The sequence below is a fragment of the Bombus pyrosoma genome, linkage group LG13 (assembly GCF_014825855.1).
Source record: "Bombus pyrosoma isolate SC7728 linkage group LG13, ASM1482585v1, whole genome shotgun sequence".
In the NCBI taxonomy this organism is placed as follows: domain Eukaryota; kingdom Metazoa; phylum Arthropoda; class Insecta; order Hymenoptera; family Apidae; genus Bombus; species Bombus pyrosoma.
In genome coordinates, this window is record NC_057782.1 from 2,063,463 (window position 1) to 2,088,107 (window position 24,645).

The following is a 24,645-nucleotide window of genomic DNA, read 5'->3' on the forward strand; positions in this document are numbered from 1 at the left end:
TACAGTTTCGTGTGTTTATTAGATGTTCAAGGATAACTGAAATGAGAACAATTTTGAGAATAAATGCTGGATAGGTAACTTTATTTTTTTACTGTTCGGTCTTGAAAAGGCGTTGACACGTGGCTATGTCTATAGAGTCAGGGTTCATATACAGATTGCTATAATTTACCTATTTAATCATTATAGTTGCTGTACTTGAAATATTAAAAAAACTCCGAATACTTTTGGTACTTCAGCTGACTTTCTTCTTTTTTCTGTTACTTTTCTCTTTCCTTCCTCTTGTGCCCACATGAGCACCCTTTCTTGTTCTCTTTCAACTTATCTGCACTCTTCAATCAAATTTTCCATTGTCTCTTCTCCTGGTCCACGTAATCTATAGTTCTTCTCCTCCGATTTTGCCCTGAATTTATTGACTCTTTCCTCATTACCGCATCTGAATCTCGCTATCATAGCTTGATCCCTTTCTCTGTATTTCTTCTTTAGATACTCCGCACTGCTTCCCTCTCTTGATTCTCCGTTCTTCCTATTATATCTTTCTTTTATTATTCTTTCATATTGTGCTTGTCTCTACTCTGCCTATCTGGACTAGGGCTTTTGCCAAGTTGATCTTCTTTACCCGATGTTCTGAATTCTCCTACGTTTATGCTCTTCGTAATTCATACCCTTCGTTCTCTTCCCTCTTCCCATCTCCAAGTCCATTTCTTTCCAACATTCGGGCATGAGAATAAATGCCGTTAGGTTGTTAAATAATGTGGTTTTATTGTTCACGATTGGAATACATATACTTACACGCATTTGCAAAATTCAAATTGATATTAATAAAAGTATTTTTATCTGAAATTTAGCTAAAATAGGATATTATTGGGGAATTTATTCGTCCTTGGTATAAAATAAAATTACACAAGTTGCACATACAGTCTATAAGTTGCTCTTAAAATAAAAATAAGAAATTGGTTGAAATAACATGGTTATTTCAAGTTATTGTTAGTTCATTTTTATTTCAAACAAAACTAGCCAATGTTTGTTACAGGAGAATACTATTTGTTTGCTGAATGGTTCCCATTTCAATTACACTTGAATAATAAATGTGCAAGACTGTGTATACGTGAGGAAATCTGAGAAAATCTTTACTGTGGACGCAGTTGACGTAGTCGAAATAGAAGTTATTTCGGAGAATATTTATTTATTCAAAAAACAAATAAAATGACAAATGTGTTACTGCGGCGGAGTCTTGGTTCCCGGAGTCCCGTTTGACCAAAATTCCATATTATCCAAGGTGCTTTGAACTTTATCATAACTTTATTTTTTTCGAAATTTTTTTCGGAAGCGTAAATCGTCAGGTACTGTGAAGGCAATTAATCAAATTTTCAGTCGATTAGATAATGGATTAAACCTAGAAACATGTACAGTACATTATGAAAATGTTTCTTATGATTTTATTATACGATTTATGAACACTATTAGACCTTTCCGTATTATACGAGTTTTCGATTATCCGAAATAAGAATTGTATTCTACACTATATTGGATTCTTATATCAAATTCTTAATTCCATAAAATGAAAAATTATTTCATTTAACAACCAAATAACGAAACAATTAAGGAAAAAGTCATTTTCTCGTTCGTACAATACTACTACAAAATTAAAATGACTACAAGATCCACTTAAACTGATATATTACTGAAATAACCATTTCTTCAAATACTTTATTTAAATGATGTCCACTTTTCCTCTGCAATGTTTCGCGAGGATGCGCTTTCTCTATTTAAAGCGAAAATGACACACAAAAGAGATAAATAATTGCATCAAATGAAACAACAAATAAATTGAGAGAATCGCACACTGAAGAATCACAAATAATCTAATCTTCGAAAAGTTTCAAATCTAACAAGCAAATTAATTTTTATTCGAAAATAAATTCCAAAACCTTATTCGATAATTTGAAAATAATTTGTTTGTCAAATATTTGATTATTTCAAACAGTAATAGAAAGATAACGGGATAACAATTGATTTTGTTCTAGAAGAAATCGTACATCTATTAGCCTTAGAAACAATTTATCAGGAAACATTTTTCAGGAAGAAAAAAAATTAAGAGGTACGGAGAGGAAGATATGAAAATAATTCAGTAAATAAAGGCCGACCTCTGTTGGGTAGTTTTGGGTGAGATCATCCACCCTATAATCCGGGCCTTGCTCCGGACGATCTTCATCTTTTCCATAAGAGCGGTTACAGGCGGGTCGACTAAATCGGTCGTCTACAATTGGTCGAGTCGACTAGTCGACCGTCGACAAACCTAGTCAACCATATTTTCGCCTTCACACACTGAGCAACTTACTAAAATATCTTGCTAATCGGTCCTTTAGTCGACCCGTCTCACAGTGGGAAATTTTGTCGAAATCCTGGTCGAACGTAGTATCTTTAAATCTAAGATAGATTGTTGGACTAAATTGCAGATATGATTCTAAAATAACAATAATAATATACTTTTTAATGTTGAATGTTAGGTATAAAAATAATTTTGATAAAATATAAATAATAGAAACGTTGATGATTACCTACAAGTATAAAAATGTAAAATACATTCTGATGTATATTTAATAGTTTCTTAATGTTTACTATATGATGTTAATTCTTCTTCTTCTTCTTCTCGTTCTCATCCCCCTCCTGCAAAATCAATTTCGGATGATTTTTGGCAAATTTGGCAAATTGAGGATGCCAAGTATTATATTAAAAAACTGAATGGGATGTTTCTTTGTCTTTATCGGCTATATTCCTCTTATACTGCTTACATTATATCGATTCAAGGATACAAGCAAATTATGAAAAATATCTTCTATTGTTTTGTCTTTATCTCTGTTGCGGTTTTCTTGCGCTTTTCTTGTGCTTCTTTTCCCAGTTATCCAATTGGAAGAAATGAATCAATATTTTATGTACAGCCGTTGGCAGGTTATATCACCCATATAGCTTCATAAATTTCTTCGCAGTCTCTAAGCAGTATGTGTGAAGAAGATCTATTTTTATTAGGTAGATGCTCATCATGAAGATTACGTGAAAAATCAGGGAGCAATATTTCCATCATTACTTGCACCGAATCCTGGATTCAGATTTATCTACAAGCAAACCCATCTCAAATCCCAAAGATTTTTGTACTTTTTACTTATTCTCCGTTACTTTCCTCTTGGTGTGTTACCTCGAACTAGCCACTGGCTATAAGATAGATGCAGTAAGCATTGGAAACGTTTTATCTGCTCGTGTAATGGCGATATTCCAAATCTGAATTTTGACTCGTCCTCGATATTTTGTTTCATGGTCAAATCGATATTATCGAAGTCCTTGCAGGTCACTCGGCAAAGGTAATATCTTCAACATGATATCGTATTACGTACCTTCCCATCGATCATCGTAAACATGCAGCAATGCGTAACTGGTGGTACATTATGTATCCTCAATTTTCAAAGATTTACTTAATTTTCAATCTTTTGTACCTCTTGTATCATCAAATTTGCTGTATTGTGTATATAATGAATTCGAATACGCCTGCAAAATCTTGGCGAGGATGTTTGGAAATTCTACCATAACAGGATTTGTTCTGCACTATCTGGGTCATCTAATATAAACTGCAATGAAACAAATATGCCTGAGTCGCAAATAGTGGAGTTTACAAATCCTCGCTCAAACTCGCTTATTCCGGATGCTCCATCGCGTCTCCATTTAATTATTGAATTAAGATTATTTAAATTATTCGCGTTCATGGTACTGATTTTCTCTTGAAATCGAAGTATCCTCAGAACCGTGTGATCCAATAAGTTTTGTTACGCTTCAGTGATAATGATATTTTTGGCATAACAGTCTTTTCAAGCTTCCATAATGCGGCTACTGTTGTGCATTTTCGCTAGATCTCTTACAATATTATATTTTGCCATCGTTATTCCGCGAGTATAGCTTTATAGGAAGACTAATTTTCCTCTGTGCATTATATTCGGTAATACGTTCTGACGGGGAAATTACGTCTTTTATAACGTTGACAATATCTAATTTATGGTGTTTTTTGGCGTTTGAACAGCGTAAGAGAGTTCCCCGGAATTAATACTTGCTCGTACATATGTAGTTCTTCAGTCTTTCTTCTTTCGTTTTTCACTGACTTTAGTAAAATCAATCGATGGTTTTCCAAAATTTTCGCTATATTTTACTTGTTAGAAATTTAATTCTTCCCTCTAAACGCGAACGATTTTCATTTCAAAAATTATTGTAATTTATTTATTATAGCACATTCATTTCACTTACAAAATGTTGTAAACTGCGTGGTTTCCTTTGACAGCCAATAACCTTTTTACATAACAGTTACTCTTGACTTTAAAACTGGTTGAGGGGCAATTTCTGGGAGACTTTACAAGCTCATTTCTGGATAATGAAGTGCACGTAGCTTGACGTACGGTCTTATAATGTCGCCTGATACGTCGCAATATATTTCTACGTCGTGATCAGGGAAACGTATCTTCTTTAACCGTAACGCGGATGTACCGGAGCTGACGATGTCGCGTAGTTCGTTATCGTTTTCTTGCGCAACGGCAAGAGTTTGATGATCCACGGACTTCCCTATCGCTTTGATGCGTGACAGAGCGTCGGCTACGTTATTATCTAGTCCCTTTATGTATCGTATGTCGGTGGTGAATTGTCCGATGTAATCAAGGTGTCGGAATTGTCGCGACGAGCACTTATCGGGATTTTGGTTGGCATATGAAAGGGATTTATGGTCCGTGAAAATTATGAAATTTCTCCCTTCTATGGCGTGTCGAAATCGCTTGACCGCGGTGTACATAGCAAGTAGTTCGCGGTTGTACGCGCTATACTTTCGCTTAAAGTTTAAAGGTTTGGTAAGGAAATGACGGGTATATATATGTCGGATTATCGTTAAAATTTAGGGCGCGTAACAATTCTTCATTTGAATTAGCCATCGTTTTGTACAACAGAGATTATATTTACAGGTACAAAAATGACTTTTACAGAGTTTAACGAACAACCGTGGTGTTTAGACACGCGAGATGCTATTGACAATGTTCTTGGGTTCAATAACGAATCCACGGTCAACGGGATAACTCTTTACTAAACGTAGAATACTTTGAAGCACAAAATACGTTTGCTGGGACGCTCGGTATATACTGCTCGATATGTAACTTTCCAAGGCGATCGCACGAATCACAGACTGATGAAAATTTTCCTCTCTTTACGATTGCGTTCGTTTGTTATATACTCGTTAGAAGCATCGAGAAAATTCCAATCGCCGTTGCTAGGCAGTTTCTGCCTGGAGTTTGATTATTAATACAACGTGTGTCCCATTATATTGACACCTCCGAGGCAAAATCACACGTGGCTAAGCCCGTTCTCGAGACCGTATACCGCCACAACCACATTTCTAGGAAGAACCATACAACCACTCCACACCTCCGTCAATGCCGCGCCCTCTGGAACACTCGGTGGGCCGGGACGCAGCGAGTACGAAGATCCGCAATCTCTTGTGTCCACCAGTGGACGACTTCATGGTGTCCACCACCGGGTACGGAGCACGGCATTGAGACGTTACACACAGCGCTCATGTCTTGAAGGAGGGTCTTCGCCTCCTCGTCGACGCTTCCCTCTGTCGTACGCGCGACCCAGTTCCAGGCAGCCACGGTGACTGCCGCCTGGAGCAGCTAGCTGTCCCTCTCCTTGACACGCCACCTTGGCGGTGGGCGAATACTCTTGGCTCTTCCTCCGGTGTTGCAGTCCTACGTGGCGGGTGTAGTAGCTGCTGTTACAGGCGCCAATTCCATGAAAATGTAGAGGTGGTCCGAAAGGGCCTCGACCCCCTCGGCCGCTCTCCACTCCAATTTTCGTCGAAAAGCGCCGGAGGTAGCCCAAGTGATGTCAACCACGGACGACCCCCTCCACACCACGCAGGTGCTCGCCGAGCCCCTGTTGACCAGTAGGAGTCCTAGTCCTGCGGCCCAGACTGACAACATCCTCCCACGTGTGTCCGTTCTGGGGTTGCCCCATTGCGAAGAGTGGGCGTTGAAGTCCCCCAAGACGAGCACCTGGCGGGAAGGTATCTCCTGATGCATTCTCCAACCCCGTCCAGAAAGTCCTCAAACGCGGCCAGGCCGCTGTTAGGGGAAACGTAGACGCCCACCAACACCATTCCAGCCCACTTGACGGCGACATAGCCGCTGCCACGATCGAGCAGGACGCCAGGGGAACCCAGCGCCGGTGTCCATGCTACAGCTATCAAGCCATTCAGGTCTCTGACCCAGTCGGGAACGTCGGGAATACAGTACGGCTCAGCCACCGCCGCCAAGGCGACCCCGCTCTCCCGGATGGTCTGGGAGAGCAGGTCTTGCGCCCGTCTCGACCGTCCCAGATTAGTCTGGAGAAGGCGCATAAATTCACTGCACCAGATCCATGGCTTCCTCCCGGCCATCTACCGCTCCTCTGGTATCTTCTTTGGCGCACCTTGGATCCGCTGTGCCCTTCTTCGCGACAGAGTCACGAATTGATGGCATACTCCTGTTTTTCTTCTTCGGCGGACAACACGTCGTTCCTCCCATCCGGTGGGCTCCAGGTGTGAGTCGCAGAGGGGGCACTTGGGTGTCGAGGCAGGACAGCCTTTAGCACGATGCCCAGCTTTGCCACACCTATAACATAGGTGTGACCGGTCCACCATCGATACGCACGTCGCCCTGACATGCCCTAGTTCCAGGCATTTAAAGCACTGCTAGGGCCTCTTGGCGGTGGCTTCGACCCTTACAATGGACCATCCCAGTGCATCCTTTCCTGCCTGAGCGAGCTTCCTCGCTCCGACTAGTGGACAACGTACCCAAGCCGAGTCGAGCCGAGACCGCCTGTAGAGATCCCGATCTCTCCGACCTGCACCTCTGCGCTGCCGCATCCCGCAGCCAACGCCAAGGTATTCCTCAGCTCTTCCTTGGCGGCGGAGACGTCTATCCCGACCACATGCAGCTCCGCCATTCTGGCTGGAGCAGCGACTCTGACCGTGGCCGGGTCCCAGATCTGTGCCAGACGCGTCGCCAGCGTGGACGCCTTCTTCCTGCCCTTAACACCGGGAACCTCCAAGGTGATAGCACCGGTATGGCCTTATGCATCTTAACCGCCTCGATGCCAACTTCTGCCAGCAGTATTTTTCCTCTTGCCGACGCCAGCACCTCCGCGTATGACGTCTTCGCCCCCTCGCTCAGGGTCAGAGTCATCGCAGATGATCGTCGTGAGCGAGGGAGCACAGCCTTCTTAGGCGCTTGCACCGGCACACCTTTCGGGGTTTTTACCGAGGTCCCCGTCGATGCGGCAGCCCTGGGTTTCGGGGTGCCCTTTGCCCTTCTCACAGACTGAGCGTCTGTCGCGGATGAAGCTATGTAGACTTGGCTCCCCGCCGCCCTTTCTGTGACTTTCTTCACCTTTTCCTTCTTCTTTCCCGTTTTCCTTGGCTCGACCATCTTCCATTCTCCACCCTGCTGCTCCCTCGAGAGTGATGGTAATTGGGTGGAGCTGGTGGTGCGAGCCGAGGCCACCGAATCCAGTTTGGCTCGCGCCTCACGACTGTGATGCCTACCTCTGAGGCGCTCTTCAATGGCCCTTATGATGGAGGGTCCCAGCTCCTCGACCTTCTTCTCCAGGACAGTGAGACGCCGCACCAAGAACACTCCTGAGGCGCGTTCACCGCCATTCTCGCAAGCTCTTCCCGCAGGGTTTCGTTTTCCTCCTAGAGCAACGACGACCTCGCATTTACGAGTCTTGGGGCCTGGCCACCGCAGCGGATCCAATCCTCCTGGACAACTCCATCGTCCCGGCGGCAAGAGAGGCTGCTGCCTCCTTAAGGATCTTGATGTAGGTTCCCTTAAGGTTGGGCGATGTAATCGCCACCCTGATTATCTTCTCGATCCTCGATAGAGATAGGCATACTAATTAAGCAAAACACAATATTCCGATCCTATGCCATAAATGTGCATCGCATAAGCGGTGCTGACGGCAAAGAAATAACAGCTCGTAATATCGTAATTTATCGCAAGAAAATGCAACGGATCTTTTTTCAGGAATCTTCAAAGTTTATTTTTTAAAAAATAGTACCTGCTCTCGCTTTATACATAATTATTTCCTTGGGACAAAGGAAAAAATATATGGATCTCGTATTCTCCTTTGTCTCAAGTGTAGATAGTGAAATAAAGAAGATAAATGAGATCAGAATATATATAAATTTAGAGCACGTCAGACAGCTACCAACATTGAAAGAAAAGGATTACAAATCGATACTGAAACAAAAAGTTCGTTTCAATTTTGGTTGAAAAATTTCACGTTATAAAACCAACAACTTTGATTTACCGTATCTCCAAGGATTGTACAAAGAAAGCTGATACTAAGGAAAAATCATGCTTTGATAATTCATAAATGAAACGCAATGCAAAGATCTTTAAAATTAAGAAAAAAATTTTTCTGTTTTGGCCAGCATTTCCGTAAAATTTGCCGTCTGTAGCCGTCATAAGCTCGAAAAGTTCCTCGGTGGAAAGCGTTTTGCAAAAGACCAATTGCAGCTTGACAGTCTGCAGTCAACAATTGGTTGATATGTTGACTGCTAAGATAGTCATCGGTGATCCACCGCTTGCTAAATTTTTCTTAATGATTAAAGTAAGCAAATTTCCATGAACTTGTGGAGAATGTGGAGAATTTAGTGGTGAATAGGTATTGCGAAATGATGAGGGCGAAATATTGCTGTCCCAGTTCATCAGGTGTTTCGTCGACCATTCGCGGAGACGCGATCGCGAGAAGGCACGTCAACGAAGGGAGTCGTAAATTCTCGTTACGATTAGATAATCGACGCCACGAAATGATCGATCCCCTGATTTCTGTTACGACAATATGGGTGGTTCAACTGAATTTACACTGAATTAACAGGTACAAAATAATGTTTATTCCAACAACTTTATATAGAAAAATAGTTACACTGATGCGTATGTATAAGTTAAGTAAGTGATTGATTTAGGGTACGAAACTCGGTAATGACGTGTTGACTATTCTAACGGTGAAGAATAGGTAAGTTAAAGTGGCGATGCTGTGTCGGAGGAAAGCTAGTGATGGGTGTGTCTAAAGACGCGAGAAAGCTGATTTGTTCATGACGATTTTGGTTAGGAAATGTGAAGGCAGTAGATTTGTTTCTGATTGGATACCATAAGGTTGATGGACTAGGAAGGGTCTTAGCCGCCCTCGATAGATAGTTGCTAGTGTAAAGTATCGTACGTGAGCAAAACGAACTTTCAGTATCTTCTTGCCATAAACAATAGGCTTTAGATATCGATTGAGTTTAGAGATATTTGTTCGGTCTGACGGATCTTCTAGAATGTCCTAAGATTTATGGTCGGTTCTTAAGACTATTGAGGGACGAGATAAGGACATGCGGACATCTGGTTGCCATCCCGCCCGCGGTGTGTGGCCTGGTCTAGGTAGAGTGTCGCTCGACGTAACATCAGGTATATTTGAAATAAATTAATATACGTACAGGTACTCGTTGATACAGTATAAAACTCGGAATAAATATTCGTTATTGTTCGTCGCGTGGATAATCGAAAACACTCGTTAATCTGATTGATACTCGATAAGAACTGCTCGACACTGTGAGTGGCACGCGATCGCGTCTGTTTATTTATACTGGTCGGGGCATAAAGGAAGGAGAGAGAAACTGGGGAAATGGCCAGGAGGGGAAAAAGGCAAGAAGGGGAAAGAAGGGACTAGAGGAGGTGAAAAATGGGGGATACAGAGGGAAGCGGGAGAAGAGCAAGAAAGGTTGACAGTAGACCAAATTATAGAAGAAAGAAGGAAGAGAGAAACAGAAGAGAGGAGGAAAAGGATAAGGGAATCCAAATATAACAGATACTACAGAAATATAACCAAAGATGAGATACCAAAGTACTTGGAAGGGAGGATGAAGTGGAAGGACAGGAAAATTCTAGCCAGATTCAGGTGTGGAAACGAGACCAAAGCGAGGGAATACCGGAAAGAGGAGGGAGAAAAAAGGTGCAGATTATGTGAAAGGGAAGAAGAGGACCTGAGACATGTAATAGAAGAATGCGAGATAACGGGAGGACCAAAAAACATGGAAAAATCACTGAATGAGACTGGAGAAGGACTAATGGAATTAAAAGCAATAATAGAGAAGAGAAGAGCAAGGGCGATACAAGACGGGGAGGAAGGACAAGAAGGTAGCACAGCAAGGAGACAAAAGACCAAAGTGACAATAATGTGTAGTCAGAAGTTGCAATAGTTTGTAGTCATTAGTTTTAGCGGCTAGAGATAAGAATATGTCAAGGAGTGCAATACAATAAATGTAAGAAATGTAAACCGAAAGTTCGTCCAAAGCCGAAAGACACAGACTAAAAATAAATAAATAAAAAATAAGTATACTGGTCGGGGAGAGTCGGAAAATTCAAATTCGTTTTCTTTCGACGGTTGCATGTAGCGGCGACATTGTTTTGCCCGGAGTTTATTTGTTCTTACATTACTTGTAATCTAACGGTCTTGATACTCCAAGGCAAAACAACAACATGATTTGGAACGTCTTCTGACTCATGTGCCGCTACAAACTGAACAAGTTTCCAACAATGTGGATGATTCAAATAATATTGTTAGAGAAAAATTATGCAAATGTAACATAATATTGTGCAAAAATTAAATGTTTGTTTATTTATTGCGGTTTCAATGGCAAAACATATGATGTTCGCGTAATACCTATCGTGTTAAATGGTCTGGCAGTGAACGACTACAGCAAGGGGGTTTTAAAACTTGTGAACTATGATAGATGCTTACATTTAAGGGGTAATTATGTGGAGGAACAGATTAAGGTACGTATGTATGTTCAAGAAGATGTAAAATTGAATAATAAAACGTTTTCTTAATTTTCTAAAACTAAACAGTCTTTATTATGTGTATTGTCCTCATGCCTAAGCTTAAATATCACTTCTCAATAAAATTAAAATAAATAAAAATTGTTGGGAATGTGATTGTACCATAGATATATAAATATAAGTATATTTACAATAAAACATTAAAATAATGTAAATGTATAGAATTTCACATAACAAAACAAAAACTAAAATAAATACTTTTTTGAAGTAATGCAACTAACTCTGCATATATATATATGTGTGTGTAGTGTCGTAGACGAAAGGCCTAAGAGATATCGAGCGAACTATAAACAATATCGCGAGAAAACCGAAGTGCCGACAGGCCCAACAATATATCGTCGGTCCTTCAATCGAATAGTTTCGTGGAGAAGGTCTGCGTGACCCTGGCCACGAGCGGTTGCGGAACACGTGCGCGGTGGGGGTAAGATAGAAGACCTGGGGCTAAGAAAAAAGACAAGGGGTTGCTGAGGGACAAAGACGAATTAACAGTCAGTGTAAGTTGAGACGCCAGAGATTGTGAGTTGAGAAGTCAGAGAGCGCGAATCGCGTTGTCGAGAGAGTGTGGTCCACGTGAGAGAGGGTGTTGGGGATCCGTAGTGGCAGTGGGTGTTGCAAATTAACTATCTAGTTGTCTTAATTGTAATACGTTATTGTGATTGGTTCACGTTAAACAACCATCGTTTCCTGTTTAACCAACGTCTGTTTAATCCATTTATTGTAAATAAACAAACTGTAGTAAAGATCCTACAATACGTATATGAAATAACTATCACATAATACATAAAATCCTTCTTATCGTGCACAAGTTAATGCATAACTATAATGCTCCAATCATACATTTGCATACATTTGCATGTCATGAATGAGTCCAGGCTGCAACAAAACATAGGAAGCAAACGCGGCAACACAATTACAAATATTGCTCTTGTTTATTTACCTTGCATATTGGAGGCAATGATATGCTTTTGAAATAGAAAACTTATATATAAAACATTTTAGAATTTCATTAGCATTATAATGAGACGCGGTTATTATGATCACAATGATAAAATTTGAAACCAATCTAACAATATATTTTTAAACAATTTTGCAATTGAGTTATACGAGGAAGTGATAACAACTTTGCGATCTCGTTACAGGAGTCCCACGTTTATCTGACCATACTATAACCGTATATTATTATTTACATCATCATTTAAAATCACGTAACAAAGCAAATAACAAATAAATAAAAATTGAAATAAAAATTAATTTCTATAATGCTCGATCCTGGCCTGATCATCAGGTAGTTTTACATTGTAGTATCATTAGTTACCATTAATTACCAACTCACGAAGTAATGCTACTATGAATTGCTCTTTTTTGATTAATATTCTAAAAATTTCGTCATCGTAACGTCATGTTATTTTTCATAACGTTATTGTCATTGTTACTGTTGCGATGTTTAAGAAAACTTTTACAATTGACACCTTAACACTCATGTCTCTGTGAGACACATGAGCAGTCAACCAGCCATTTGTTGTACCAATAAACAATCACGTTTTCGTATCTACAAAAATACTTGCTTTCTTTCACTTCGCGTTTTGCGTCTTATTGTATTAAAAACGAATATGCAGCTTTAAAATGACGAAAAATATATTGTTATATAGCCGAGAATTAATTATGCTAAAAGTAAAATTGTGCGTTTTAGTTAGGACGGGAAGAAATTGTACGCCGAAAAGCCAAGCGTTTCGTGTTCGAAACATCAATTTTTTTTGTAATTTGGATCACCGACGTGAGAATTTCCTATCTTCTTCAGGGCTTTTCATCGACACAGACAAAAGGTAATTCGAAACTTAATACTTTAGTTTCTATTATTCGTAAATAATAGTGTGTTTTTGCAACAGAGATTCGTGTGGAATATCGTCACACTTTCGATAATTATCACGAATCTTTTGACATATACCAAAGTACCAACAACTAGTATTTGGACAGGGACAACGATGCATCTACTCCATTGTTGGGGACCAAACACACACAGTTGACTATCGGCCATTATTCACTTACTCTCCGTTTACAACCAGCTGCCCAATATTAGTTTGGCAGGCAACATTCGTGATAGAATTGTGTACTAGCAAGGTCAGCTCGAGATTTACAACCTTGAGAAGGAAGCAATTTGCACGATTCGATCGGTGCAGGTCACAGATAACGGCAGAAGTTTAGCATTTCTGTAGGACAACGGCTACCAAGCAATCTGGTATATCAATGGAGGCTCTGACTCGAGGTTTCTATACGATTCAATTACTAAGTCATATACCCATACGCGAATATGAATCAGACTTGGCAAATTATATTTGGAATTAAAATAAGAAATTACTATCTGAAATGTCCCCATCTTGTGCCGTATCATAGCATTTTTAAGATTGTTATTTGAAAATATAATTAATACCGATTCGTTTGAAATAACAGCAATTTAAAATAAGGAATTATTTTGTTATTCTTGTTTTATTTCAAATGTGGCACAAGAAATAATCGTCAAAATCATGCAAGATGAAGAAACTGTGATATTTCATGATAGAAACAGCAAAAATAAAAGAATGCGAATATACAGTTTTTTTTTTTTATTGTTTAATTTCGATTTTACAATTTGTCCAGTGGGATATTAGATAAAATGTTATATGCGAATATACAGTGACGAGCAAAAGTGTAAAGACACTCCGCTGATTTTATGTAAAAGGCGATACTACGACTAATTTTTCAAGCGATCGATAAAGATTAGGTAATAGTAACTACAAGCTACGTCTGATTAACGAAATGTAATAGTACATTTTCATTAACATTAATAATGTACAGAATATTTTATAATAATTGTTTTGAAACAATGTTTACAGTTTTGCACGTTTCGTCAGAAACGTTTATGACAGCATGTAAATGTCAGGGAAACGAAACTGTCAATAAGCACTGATTGTCCACTGTTTCGCAGTCAACTGTTCCACACCATCGTTACATTACTTTTCAGTTTGATATGCTTAATCCAAGATGAAGCCACTTAGTGAAGATAAAGAGAACAGTATTATTTGTTTGTGTGATAAAGGTTTGTCGTTGCGGCAAATTGCAGAGAAATGTGGTGTCAGTCGTACGATAGTTGCAAGAATAAGAAAAAAGTATGTTAGTGCACCAATTTCTTCACAAAACGGTAGACCACGACTTATTTCGGATAGAGCAGTACGTGAAATTGCACACTGTATTTGGTCGGGTAGTTACAAAACACCAAAAATTGCTGCTCAGGAAATCGAAATAAGTGCTAGCGAATGGACCATTCGTCGCTCTTTAGAGAGAATTGGTTTTCGAGCGAAGGAAAAAGAAAGTAAACCAGCTCTTTCAAACAAAAATATTAAATTACAAAAACAATTTGTTGACACCTACAAAGAATGGACGACCGAAGATTGGAAAAGAGTTATATAGAGCGACGAAACAAAAATTAACAGATTCGAATCCGACGGAAGGTCCTGGTATTGGACTTCATCCGAGAATAATGATCAACCAGGTGGTATAAAACAAACTATGAAGTTTGGAGGTGGCTCAATTATGTGTTGGGGTTGCTTTACTCACAGAGGTGTTGGTCCCTTAGTTCGAATCGAAGGTATAATGCGAACAGAGCATTATTTGACCATTCTACAAAGTAATTTACCTTCTGTAGTTAATTCTATTGGATATAATGAACGTGAAGTAGTATTTCAACAAGACGGAAATCCTAAGCATACCGCAAAAATAGTTAAAACCTGGCTAGAAAATCAAAATTTTTCTGCGATGAAGTGGCCAGCACAAAGTCCGGATATGAATCCGATCGAAAATTTATGGTCCATTTTGAAAAGAAGGCTGGCAAAATATAATAAACCACCTTCAGGTGGTCATGAATTATGGGAAAGAACACAACAGGAATGGTACAATATCGAACCACAAATAATTAACAATTTAATTGACAGTACCCCTCGTAGATTAAAAGCATTGAAAAAAAGTAAAGGAAAGTGGACGAAATACTAGGTTGAAACCTTAATTCGACGAGTATAGTTAAAATACAAAACTGTAAATATGGTTTGAGATGTCCATTTTTGTTAATGTTAATGAAAATGAACTATTACATTTCGTTAATCAGACGCAGCTTGTAGTTACTGTTACCTAATCTTTACCGATCACTTGAAAAATTTGTCGTAGCATCGCCTTTTATATAAAATCAGCGGAGTGTGATTATACTTTTGCTCGTCACTGTACGTCAGACCTGAGCATCTCTGAAATGATATTACTTGGAATATACTTTCAAAGAACAAGTTACTTCATAATTATTTCAAATAGTTGAGCCAGCATCGTTGCTAATAACCTCGTAGTCGATGCGACGTAAAACGTAAAGAAAGAAGAAGAAGAAGAAGAAGTATGAAATAAAACAAAACGTTTTAATTATTTGAGGTAATAATTCAAATAATGTAACTTGAAATTAAGAATACCTTTTTCTTGGCAAACGGAAGACGCACTTTCCCACGTTTTTATCTGTTTAATACGTTTTATACGTTTGTATAAACTTTTACGGAAAATTAATTATAATGTCATACATGCATAGAATTTTCAGATTATAACGTCGATTAATTTTAGGAGAAGAATAAGAGAAAGGTTGAATGAAATGTGAGCCATTTGCGCTACTAGGGGACCAATATTTTCATGTTAATTTCATTAAATTTTTATTGACATTACTACACACGGTTTTTTCAAGAAAAATTTACAAAAATTTCGTGCTGAATATTTTTTAGAACAATAATAAAAGATTTTCTTAAAAATATCTTTCTTTTATAGTTACTTTTTCTGTTCAAAATACTTTTTAAAACGATAAAATACTTTTCATACAATCTTGTTGTATAGTAACTACTGTGTCATTTCTTTAATTGTATTGGCACGAAGTCAACTCTCCAATCGTTTTAATGAAAAGCCGATCGATCGGCTTTCTTTTTTAATTAAAGTAAGTAGTTAGTACTTATCACTAACCTTTAAGCAAAATAAGGATGATTAAAGATTATACGTGGATTACGGAAACTTTTAATTTACAGCAGACAGAATAAATGACGTAAATTTTAGTTGGATAATGAATAAATAAAGTGGTATTGCAAAGGCATTAAATGTATGAAAATTTATTATTTTAATTAACAACATTCAAAATGTTTTGCATATGAAAGCTATTTTTATGTGAAGCTCATACATATTTTATAAGTTTCATAATATCTTAAATTTGAATACTTCAAAGTAGAATTTGTCATTTTAATTTAATTTAATTGCTTATCTTGTATTATTTTCACAATAATGCACATCTGCAATATCTCTTAAAAAATAATTCATGAATACGATATGTTTAATTAATCTTTAATTAATTATTAAACATAAGTTATTACTTACCGCAAGAAAAACATTAGTAAAATTTTCTGTGATCTACAACCTGGTATGTTCACTTATCCAAAAGCTCAAAAACACTAGATACCGCGGTATCAGCATCGCGACGCTTCTAATCTCGTTTCAAAGCTGCGTTAAGTAGCATTCCGCAAGCTTAGCAAAACCTCGCTTCTATTGCTGGCCACCGTTTCAAAACATATATATTAAAGACTGACATAAAACCATCGCGTGACCGCCTGGAAAAGTTCGTTCATTTACAAAACATCGAACATCGTGTAATTCATACTCATCAAACATGGTAGAGTGTACATATAACTTGCATATTGTTTGTCAAGTATCAAGTTTGTTAAGAATATACGTTTGAGTTCTTAGGTACGGCTGAATTTTGCGCGGAGCTGTTTCTTTGTATGGCAGAGTTTGACGCGAATTAAGCGTAAACGATACAGCAGTGCAATGTGTGACGGACAATGCTGTTCCCTGCGCAAGCACACTGGGATAAAGTGTTTGATAATTAAATTATAATTTTTCCTAAATATATGATGCATATACTTTAACTTTAGTAATTTATTGTAACAATTAATAATACAATTGAGTGTGATATATTTTAGAGCACGGTACGACACGTACACCCACGTCACAATTTTCACACTCATAGCGTGATAGTGTTTCTCAAATTTCTCTTCGTTTTCTATTTTCACGCGACATTTTGAGGCTAAAGATTCTAAAAGATTATAAGAATACAGATCGGTATGTTGAAAAGAGCATGATATATTTATATTAACGAAAGGCAACAATTGATACCTGACACTGGCGTATCAAAAACAGAGACAATATATTTTCTCTGCATATTGTTAACACTGCTATGAAATGTTACAGAAAGAGTCTGAAGCAAGACAAATGAAAAAAGATCATTTAGTTGAAACGGTGAGCGAATGAGTCAGTAGGGTCAGCCACTATAAGTTAAGAGCTGAGATCGGAAATTCTCAACCATCGTTTCCGTTACTCTTAAGATAAGGAATCTTCACATCTTCCGCTATTTCTGCTAAGAAGCCATAACATAACAGTACGCTTGATAATAACACTGGTCTACAAAATTTTACGTTCTTTTATCACATGAAATTTAATATGTGTTTCCAGTAGCATTTTGTATGCTGATCTCATATATGGAATCTGTCTGTTCCCATCACGCCTGATTTTTGCGTGCCATACAGCATCGTTATTTAGTAACTCGTATAATCCTACATATCTGAAAATCGCGGAACATTGCGTAAAATGTCAGAATTGCTGATTTCCTGGAATATGTTGCTCGAAAGACATCCCATGTGACTATCCAGCTACAATCAACCAGCATATCAACACTCCGTGCGGTATCGTTTCTCCATATACGAAATGTTCTAATGAAATCGCTCAACATGTTTGTCAGTTACAGCACCAAGATTTTCCGGGAAAAACCCAGACGAGAGTCCGGGAAATGGATTTTTAAGGACATGTGAACACGGAATGCCCTCTTGGGTTTTACACTCTCGTATTATACGCGCAAAGACATCTCTCGAACGGTCGCAAGATCAGTCTTGGGCAATTAAATAAAATGATTATTTGCTTTATATATAGTACGATTCTTTGCTATTAGGATTTCATTCTTCTGAATATATTAAGCACAAATTAGAGTCACCCTATATATTTATGCTACTGTTGACAAGTGATACAAAGCATTATTACATAGAAGGTATGGCTGATGGAACAAATCTGATTGCAGGTTCGAATTCATCATCGAAAAATACGTAAGAATCAATGTAAATGTTTCGTGTGACAAAAATCATGTAATCATATTCGATGTGCTTTATTTTCCAAAAATACATTATAATATTGCATTTTTTTTTTAACTAATCTTAATTTTACTTTTAGATTATAGAAATGATTAAACTACAATTACTGATTTTTTATATTTACGATATAAAATGAATGAAATATGAAAAGAGCTATTTCTCTGCACTTGTATAATATTTAACACGATTTTCAAAATCTCAATTATTACGATATTTAATTTCGCTCCTTAATTTTCAAACCGCAACATATGCATGTGCTAGTAAATCTTTCCTAAGTAGATCAACACACTAGCATAAATTTCCATGCGAATACCTTCCTATTATGTGCACATGTACTTTCCTGCAGTCTTAAGCCTCGTCTACACTGATAGACATTGTCTGCAGATATTGTCCGCCAACAGTCGCCAGAAGATGTTCTAGTAGACTGTCTGCAGGTAATGCCGTTTGTCCAGTACGAGTAGGCTGAGTACCAGGCGTGTCATTGAGTTGGGGATGTGTTGGAGATGAAATCTATGAATGTTGGAATTTAGGAATCTTTGTAGGGTACATACCTTAAACTTCTTAAATCCTGATTTTTAATCCTTAGAGGATGTTATGGACGCATATACGCGTCTGGCGAAAGCTATCGGCGTGGACTAAGGACGCATATATGCGTTTGTCAATTTTTCCGAGCACCTACGCAGAAGTAATACTATTACGTTTGTGTGAGATAAATATAAATGCATTTCAATGCTAATGCTGCGTTCGAAGAAACTGTCTTTGAGAGAATATTGGACTACGGACGAACTGTTGAAAAGCAATATTTTCCGCAAAATAATGGCACGAGATCGATACATGGTATTATTCCAAATGTTGCACTTTAACGATAATAATAGAGCAAATGACGATCCTTTAGCAAAAATACGACCAGTAATCGATAAATTAAAGATTTCCTTTTCGCAGTCATTTGCACCTTACGAAAATCTATGCGTCGACGAAAGTCTTTCGCTGTACAAGGGCAGGTGTTATTTTAAACAGTTTATGCCATCCAAGAGAAGTAGGTTCGACGTTAAATTATTCCTCCTTAGTGACTGTAAAACTAATTATGTATTGGACTTCGTAATTTATACTGGACAAAAACAAACATTAGTAGAAGTAACATAGCCATTGGAATCTCTGGGGATGTTGTGATGACGCTGCTTCAGCCATATCTTGGAAAGGGCCATACACTAATTACGGATAATTGGTACACGAGTCCACGTTTATATACCTTATTACACGAAAACAAAACCAACGCATTTGGAACCGTTCGTAAAAATAGAGATATGCCCCACATGGAAGAAAAGTTGAAGAGAGGAGAAACGTGCTACCGATCGACTGGCATTTTATTGGCAATGAAATGGCATGATAAAAAGGAGGTTTGGATATTGTCTTCTGCACATGCAGCTGCATTCATTGAATCTGAGAAAAGGGATTATCGTACAGGATTATATAAGAAGAAACCATCATGTATTGCCGACTATAATTCCAACCTGGGTGCTGTAGATAGAGTTGATATGATTTTGAGTACACTTAATTCCCTAAGGAAAACTATAAAGTGGTACAAAAAATTATTTTTCCACTTGTTAGATTTAGCTATATATAATGCATATATTTTATATCAAAAATCTACTGCTTCGAAACAAAAATTTAGTGAATTTCATTTAGCGTTGATAAGAGACATTTTACGAAAATATTTCCAACGTAGAAGCATGGTAGGAGGAGGAAAGAGAAAGTCTGAGGATTTACCGTTTCGTTTAATTGATAGGCATTTTCCATCAAAATGCCCTAATCGCGCCGGCACAACACAATTATCAAGAAGAAAATGTGTTGTTTGTGTGAAAAATAAGAGAAGGAACGACAGAAAATGCGATGTCGGATTATGTATCGATGATTGTTTTGAAATTTTTCACGCACAACTGAATTATTAACTTGTCTTATATTTACTAAATTTAGTTTTCTAGTTTATTGTTTTCTAGTTTACTACCCAAATTCTAGTTTATTGTAAATTTCAATGTTTATAATAAATAATTAATACTAAAAAATAACGCTCTTGAATCATTTAATCTCGTGCAAAAGAATTACTATAACTTATTACGATTTGCGCTTTGAATGCCAATCAACAGAGTTCAGTTTAGCGAAAAAGTATTCCGTCCACAGCGGTCGTCAGCGCTAACTGCGCGCATAAGCCGCGAGTATTCAGCACTCTAAGGGTTAAAGAATAAATACATACATCCACTTGTGGAGTCGCATATCATATAAATAATTAACATTGTAATGACGAAAATAATCTCTTACCATAAAATACTACCCCAGGATTTAACGGCTTTTATTTATGGTTTTCAACGATCTCAAAGGTAACAGCTTTTCGATATAAATACATAGGTTCGTAACTTTTTATAGGGAATGTCATGACTGATTAATGTATTAAAAAATAATTCTATTAAAAAGAAATGAAGTTGACGATTTGTTGTTGAAATGAAGTTTGTTCGATTTCCGAATTGTTTTTTATGACGTATGTACAAGGAAATGATACGTGATTTTGCATTTTGCAGTGATTACGACGAACAACATGCGTTTTCAAATTTTTTATTTTCGCCTTCCCTTGTCTCGATAACAAATACTGTACCAGTACTGTACCAATACTGTACTGTAATAGATCTCACCACTGTACAACGGAATTTTTGCTTCCCAAACGGGATAAAAAGCATAATTCCATTCACATTCCACCCGCAGACGTCGTCTCTTGTTTTCCATTGGAATGAAAAACAAAATAAGTGTTCACGGACTTTTCTTCGGATGACGTATGTCTGCCGATTTTTGTCTTTCAGCGTGAACTTGGCTTTACTCAGCATTTGTTATCACATGTAACGTTATCGAGTAAACGCAAGAATGAAAATTGCAAATAGCGTAGTAAAGTAATGTAGCATAGTAAAATTTTGATGAAATTGCTTCAAAGACGAGCTTCGAAATATGTTTTCTTAAACATTATAGTGATAATAATGTCTTTTTTTTAATCAGCAGTAAAGTAATGTAGCATAGTAAAATTTGGATGAAATTGTTTCAAAGACGAGCTTCGAAATATGTTTTCTTAAACATTATAGTGATAATAATGTCTCTTTTTTAATCACTATAATGTTTAAGAAAACATATTTCGAAGCTCGTCTTTGAAGCAATTTCATCAAAATTTGACTATGCTACATTACTTTACTACGCTATTTGCAATTTTCATTCTTGCGTTGACTCGATAACGTTCATGTGATAACAAATGCAAATCACTAGCTATACATTTACACGTATATGTATGTATGATTAATAATTATAATACAATGGTGTTCTGGCTTTTTTCGTAAAAGCCTTTCAGCCTATTCTATGTGTAAAAATAAGAAAATATATTATATATTTCTTTAAAAAGTTACAAGACAACGATACAATATAACAACGGATTAACGATTTTTTGTTGAATAAAGAACAAAAACAGATAAGCGATGTTTATATTTGTTCTACTTCAAGTGGAATACAAAAAATTAAGAAATACAAAAGTTACATCTATTACATAGTGTGTTTCTTTGTGATCTTTGATCTCGATGTGGCGTATTAATTCTTATCGTGCAAACTACTTTTAAAATTCCTCACAAGTAGTGTAATATCAGATGATCTTGAGATAGAAGCAATTGATCTTGTTCGACCTATTCATTATTCGGATAATTTTCATCTATTCGCTGGATTCCAAATAGTAAAATCGACTAAAACAGTTTAAAACTTTGGAGGTTTATTCGGATACTCTCGTTGCATGATCATACAATAATCTGATTTTTATTAGAGTCAATATGCAGAATGCGTTAGAAGCATATCGAACTTTGTCAGCATGCTTGGTAAATTATTCCGAGTCAAAAAGATCGTATACAATTTGGGTTTTCGCTCATACGTTTCCGAGTTATTTCGAAAAATATTGTAGTTTCCATATGTTATGATGTATATGCTATAGTAAAGAAAATTATTGTAGTTCAATTTATGCAGTAGTCGATGATAATTTTCTAATTAAACTATGAACGGTAGTGTATTTTTTAGACACCGAATTTTATTATTATTATTTGCCAACTTCCTGATTTATCTATTTAGTATTGGACGTGTACCGAATATTCAGGTGTTTTGCTAGATATTCAAACATTCCTTTTACTATATTCGATTCGGATGATTTTATAGATAAAGGTAGGGTTATTATCTATTTAGCATTACTTTATATTTTCAATAAAAGTTTCTAAAAGAGATACCAACAACATTGAAACCTCACAAAGATGGTTTTCGGAAAATGTTTGTCCCATCATTATAAATATACCTCGTGAAATCGTGTAACTTTGTCTTAACACGTTAACTGCCACGCGTGTTTTCAAAAAAATCTCCGTCAGGCCACGCGTGCTGCAGTACCAAGCGTTCTCTGCCCGGTGCTCCCGTCGATATTTTCATAATGCGAGTCGCTCATCTGGTGGTCTTACCTCTCGTTTCTTTTGTTTCCATTCCTTCGCATTTGTTTCTCATTTTTCCACTTTCTACAAAATCAGTTTGAATCTTGGCCGAGCAACGAACGGTATAATTTAAAATCTCTGCTCTAATTCGTTACAATGCCGAAAAGAAAAATTGAAAACTTATTTCTTAGTGAGTCAGATAGCAGAGAAAAAGAAAGCTTTTACGAGGCTTATGATTCCGGAAGAAGCATTAGACGCGTATGCAAACTATGTTATGCAAATAAAAGACGTCGAATGGACCGAACAAAGGCACGAAAGAATTTGAAGAAAACAACAACTTATTGACCAAATTGTCCCGATCAACCTCAGCTATGTATAGAATGCTTTAAAGTTTTACATGCTAAATAATTTCTTCAATAAACCATTTTCGTATTACTTTTATAATAATTCAACAGTTTTATTATTATGGAATATATTTTCAAACACCTACGACGATCCTTCGCAAGTAGACAAATAAGCGACACCCGAATATGGGTTTCGTGGCCTGACCAGAAACTTTGTTGACACCCGAATAAGGGTGTCATAGCAGTCAACGTGTTAAGGATCCTTTTCATAAAGTCATAAGTTAACGGAGATATGTATATGCTATCATTTGGATAACGCGCTCTGTATTCGACATATACTAAATATTTACATGTTTATTATAACGAATTTGACAAAAATTATTGGGAAAGGTAAATTACAGTTAAGCTTGTGTAAAAAAAACTTAGTTACAACTTAAATTCAAATAGTTTACATAACTAAAAATATTCAACCTATTTCTAAGATATTTAATGATAGAAACATATGAATTTTATCATTTCACTTACACAATAACCTAACAACTAACTGTGTTTAAGTTATTTACAACATGTTGTTTATCGTAATACCATAAGTTTTTATTTCTTCAGATATTGCAGATTATGGTACTTTGAAGTGTGGTAAAAAAATAAACTTTTTAGATGCCAGTTTCTCATGAAGAAGATGCTAGACAAAAATTCATTATCAAGGATGAAGAAATTTGAGTATTTTTAGATTCCTGATTAACGAATAGTGACTTGCGTGAAAATGTTTTTTTAAACAACACTTGGGAATGAAAAATTTACGATCACTTATCATTGCAATGTTTTTTATATTTGGCGAATTATTAATAAATTATAAAACTTGAATTATTTTCTAAGAAGGTAATTGAATCTTTTAATCGTAGAATGTTATCTTGAATCCACTTGAAGTTTGAAACACTCACTAAGAAAAAGATGGTGCGTTAATTTTAGAATATTAATATCGTTCTCTTAATACCGTTTCCAGAGGAGCAAATTAAAATTTNGCAAATTAAAATTTTCATTTAGGATATTATTTAAATCTTTTTCAACTAACCTGAATTTTAAAGTAATTGAAAAAATGTTAATGTCATTCTAAAATCACTAACCACGATGAAATCTTTGCCAATTAAGAGTTGAAGTGTTTTTCTGTTCCCATGATTGATCATAGTTAATGCTTTTTCATTTCTCCCTTTGTTTTTCGGTCTGGCTTGTTAAGAAAATCAGACTCATCTCCGATAGAATCTACGAAAGTAGCAGAACTTTTTGGTTCAGAGGAAGTTTACTGAAGTGGTTCTAATTCTGTAATGCAAGATCAAAATTTATCTCAAATCTACAATACGTTAAAACAAGCTCAGAGATATAAGTATGCAAAATCCGGTCGAATAACATATACAAGCGGATATGAGGTAATTTCTTATGAAAAAATAAGAAGAAGATACGCAATAAAATTGTCTCATATAACGCTTCGTTTTTGAGAAAATCGAGTTGAAAAATTTATCGAGTAGGTATATTTGAATATGTCTAATTCAAAACTAAATAGAAGTAAATAGAAGTAAATAATCAACATGAAGTTATATTATATACGAAAATAGATCAAAAATGTCGAATAAAATTTGTT

The 24,645-nt window shown here is 36.8% G+C and overlaps 1 protein-coding gene across 1 annotated transcript; it reads right to left on the reverse strand.

Annotated features, from left to right (window-relative positions):
- Positions 1 to 5,974: 5,974 nt before the first annotated feature.
- On the reverse strand, positions 5,975 to 6,418 carry LOC122574358. Its single transcript, XM_043741872.1, has one exon. The coding sequence runs from the start codon at positions 6,416 to 6,418 to the stop codon at positions 5,975 to 5,977; it is 444 nt and encodes a 147-aa protein (XP_043597807.1).
- Between the last annotated feature and the right edge of the window lie 18,227 nt (positions 6,419 to 24,645).